This window comes from Lipotes vexillifer, unplaced genomic scaffold (assembly GCF_000442215.2).
Source record: "Lipotes vexillifer unplaced genomic scaffold, Lipotes_vexillifer_v1.1 scaffold636, whole genome shotgun sequence".
Lineage (NCBI taxonomy): Eukaryota > Metazoa > Chordata > Mammalia > Artiodactyla > Lipotidae > Lipotes > Lipotes vexillifer.
Window position 1 is genome coordinate 280804 of NW_006786547.1, and position 4366 is coordinate 285169.

Consider the following 4366-nt stretch of genomic DNA (forward strand, 5'->3'; position numbering starts at 1 on the left):
AGTGAGAGGCGCGCGCCCCCCCAAAAAAAAAAAAAAAAAAAAAAAAAAAAGAGTAAAATCTGAATGGCAGCTTTGAAAGACCAGCTGATGTACAGCAGCTAAAGAAGCCCCAGACGTGCAGCGTTGCTGTGGAACCAGCCCAGCCTCAGACACCTGGGCTGCAGGATCCACAAGGAAAGGCTGCAGGGCCGCAGGGAGCATCCTCCTGTGAGAAGGGGTTTACGAAGCACATCACCCACCAAAGGGCAACACAATCTGAACACGCCAAGGAGAGGAATGTGTGTAAGTGAGGAGCCCGTCAAGGGAGGGGGCGCCTGTCCACAAGTCCCAGGAGGCCCACCCAGGTAACTGCCATTCTAAGGGCATTTCACTGAGGAAGGCTGTGAAAACATGCATTTACACAGGATAATAACACCACCAGCAAAGGGCAAATGCCCATAGTTCAGAGCCAAGTTTTAAATACTTGTCATCAACATTTCTTCAACAATGGGAAATGAACGAGCCATAACACAGAGAGGTTCGGTGCCCAAAGACTCTGAATTCAGGCCACAGTCTGAACCTAGATCTCAGACAGGAAGGAGCCAACCACCAGCGAGAAATCACCAGCAATCTGAGGAACTGAGTAGCCTTTGTGCGATTTTAAACACTTTACAGGAGGAAATAAAATTCAAACTCCCGTTTAAATAATTATTTAGGCAGGCATTCTACACGTTACACACAAGATGGTGAACATGAAGCCTCTACCCGAAACAACTTTTAGTCTTGGATCTACAAAGGCTTTTGTCAGCCGACAGCAGAAACCACATGGGGTATTCTGATCTTGGCGGATGATTCCTGGTTGAGAGACAAGGAAACGTGAGTGAAGGAGAGGAGGTTCACAGGACACACCGTGTGCCTGGTGGGTCAACAAACCCCACCAGCCACCTGACTCCAGTCTGAAACTGACTGCCACACACGGGCCTCCAGCAGCCCTCTGCATTTCAGGGGCAGCTCTGTAAACCTGCTTCTCTATCAGGGGAATCTAGAAGAACGCTAAAATAACTGTGCAAGACAGAAAGAAGTCCTGCAGCTTTGCGGTGCTGGTATAGAGAAAAATCAATCAATAAAACAGACTAGAAAGTCTAGAAACAGCCACACGGTGACTGTCAACAAAGTTTCGAAAGGTTAAGTGAGGAAAGAAAAGTCAATGCAACCAATGGTCCTGGAACAGCTAGAAATGTACAGGCAAAAAAGTGAGCTGCCCGACAACACACACACACACACTCACACACACAAAGTGGATCAGAGACCCACATGTACGGGCTAACTATAAAACTTCAAGAAGAAAACATGGGACAAAATCTTTGCGTCGTGGGTTGGTTAAGTCGAAGATTTCTGAGATCATGAAAAGCATGAATTTTAAAAGAAAACAATCCATAAATTAGACTTCAACATTTTTTAAAACTTTTAGTAGGTGCACATACTTGCAAAACATCTATCTCGCAAAAGACTTGTATCCAGAACACTGACAGAAGTCACAACTCAGTGAGAAGATATACGCTCGGATTTTTAAGTAAGCAAAAGGTATGAACACATTACGAGAAGATAAACCCTAAGATGTGCAACCTCGTTCTTTGGTAGGTAACTGCAATGCGACAGCACCACACACCAACCAGCAGTGCTGGAATCAGAGACCGACCGCGCAAGCGCTGCGGGGGCCCGTGCGGGGATGGACCGCTCCCGTGCTGCTGCGGGAACGCAGAGCAGGACGAGCGCTTCGGGAAACAGCTCGCAGCACTAAGAAGTGAGACACACAGCATGACCCAGCCACTCTCCACTCCTAAACGTTTACCCCAGATAAACGGAGCATTTGCTCTAGAAACACGTGTACACAAACTCCGCAGCAGTTTATCTGTAAGGGCCAAAAACTGGAAAGAGGCCATATGTCCAACAGGTGAGGGATAAACCACAGACAGCTGCGCGTGGAACACCTCCCGCCAACAACAACACGGGCGACCCTCAGTTACTCTCGGAGAAGCCAGAGAGAAGGATCCACCCGTAAACGTTCTCCACAGCGCTAACCCATCTGCGGAGACGATGTGGAGCAGAGGTGCCCGGGCCGGAGGAGGGCTGGCTGCGGAGGGAAGGTCTCCATCGCGCAGCGAGTGTGGCAGGGGTCTCCTGTCACATGCACGTGGTGAGGTCCACCAACCGAACACCTCAGCAACACACACTTCAGGCTACACCAAGTCCTCCACGGCAAAGCTGTAAAGACGGGGCCCCTGGGCCACTAACTTTGACATCATGCCCTTCCCAGCTGTCCCTTTAACAAGGCTACCTCCAGATCAAGGGAATCTGACCAGGGCCCGGCCCGCACAGGACACTGAGGGCGGGACACAGGGAAGGTGGGGGCGGTCAGCGTGCGGCCATACCACGGGGGCCTGCTGGAAGGAGAACCCCTGGCATCACCTGAGGGTCTCCAATAAAGCTGTTTCTGATGTTTTTAGCTTTTTAAACAGTGGAGTCTTCTGTTCAAACGAAGCCCTACACAGAACCCCAGCCCCAAGCCCCCCACGGCCCGCTTCCGCCCGGGGTCCTGCGCGTGGCTCTGTTTACCTAGCACGGAGCAGGGCTTCTTTTTACTTCTCCGCCTCCTCTTCCTCGCTGGCTTGATCCAGGGGCTGTCAGGCTTCCCTTTCCTCTTGAGAAGCTTCTTCTTGATGCTGGATTCAGAACTCTGAGAACCAAGGGACAGGGACAGAAAGAGCAAAGCATGGACGCTCTGAAAGCAGAATTTCTGTGTTCTTGCCGTATCGTGTTAATTCAACTAGAATATTAATCTCACTTTTAGACATTTTTCTAGGTCACGTTCTTAAAGACACTCATGCTTTTCCCTAAATATCACTCTAAGCTCAGTTACTTGAGTTTGGCACAAAAAAGAATAAATGAAAAAGTTCTACCAGTAACTAAATAAGTAAGTTCAGTAAGAGAATCCCCTTTTAATTACATGCACCCATTCATCTCGCTCATGAGAAAAGGAACAATCAAAGCCTCAATGTGCATCAAATCTATGTCCAAATTAGCCATTACATGGAGAACAAGGAAAGAAATTATCATTAATTTACAACATTTCGAGATCCCTGTGAGTACATGTGTCTCAAATCTAGACGCAGAAATGACATCTAACTGCCACAAGTTACAGCAGATGCAGAGCATGAACTACTAGCCTTTCTAACGACTCCACCACCAGGATCTTACAACCCCTGGTAACTATGGATAGAAAAAGAAATTTTAAAATGTGTGTTCATGAGATAAAAGGATACACTAAGGGTGGCTCACTGGCCTTTCCAACAATTGCTCTGGAGCCCGAGCCCTCGTGCTGGGCCCCCTGAGACGCCCAGGTGCCCTGTGCTCCCTCCAGCACCTTGTTCCTGCGCCCCCTTCACAGCAAAGCTCCGGGAAGAAAGTCTGCCAAGAGCAGCACCATAGCTCCCTGCGCTTCAGTCTACCACCCCAAAGGAACACGTTTATCGCCAGACACAACAGCCCTCCCAGTGCTCGTCTCCGCCACCCACGTGGCCACTTTCTCCTTTTCGTGGCACAGACTCCCTTCCCTGCCCTGCCCGATGGCCCGGGCAGCCGGCAGGCTCGCCAGGCTCCACCCTCCCCCCACAGCCCCGCCCTCTGACCCTGCCCCCCTGAGGTCGTGACGCTCGCAGCCCTCAGCTCTGAGCCACATCCAGCCCGCAGAGGGCCTGAGGTTCCACCTTGGACGCCTCGATCTTCCCGCGCCCGGTCCACCCGGTGGCCCCTCCCTGGCTTTCTCTGCGGCTCCCACGTGGCTCCTCTGCCAGGAGCCCCGCGTCACCCGCGCACAGGTTACCAGATCGGACTCGTCTCCGTCCTCCTCCTCCTCCCCGGTGCCGGCCGACTCCTGCTCCTCTTCAGATTCGCCCTCCATCTGAGCAGCCCCGCCAGGAGCCAAAAAGAAAACAAACCAATGAGAGCCGCTGGTGGCAGGTGATCTGACCCGACACACCTTGGAGGTGCCCCCACTCCTCAAGAGCCCCGCCCGGAAGGGCTGCCCCCATGCCAGGCTCCAGCGCTGACCTGGACCACCGATCCTACGTGACTCAGACGTATGCAGATCAGTGCGCATGAGAGACTGCACTCACCGCAAAAAGGTTTTCAGAGGCCACAGACTAATATAAAATGCAAAACCTACCCCCCGACCCACGAGCCCGCCCAGCCCCAGGGCCTCGACCTGCTGCCAGTGCTGGGCACCCGCGGGCGAGCACGGGACTGTCTGCCTGCAGGGGCAGAGCACCCAGCACGCTTCTGCGTCTTACTCTCTTCTAATGAAAAGTACGCTGTGGGATCTTTCCCT

At 52.1% G+C, this 4366-nt stretch overlaps 1 protein-coding gene across 1 annotated transcript in view; it reads right to left on the minus strand.

The window, feature by feature from the left end:
* EHMT1 (euchromatic histone lysine methyltransferase 1) overlaps positions 1 to 4366 on the minus strand; it is a 76671-nt gene that overhangs the window by 48824 nt on the left and 23481 nt on the right. The window contains exons 6-7 of the mRNA XM_007458921.1: positions 3863 to 3940; positions 2596 to 2716 (exon numbers count right to left, since the gene is read on the minus strand). Of these exons, the coding sequence (XP_007458983.1) occupies positions 2596 to 2716; positions 3863 to 3940 (199 nt within the window). The remainder of the gene's footprint in view (positions 1 to 2595; positions 2717 to 3862; positions 3941 to 4366) is intronic.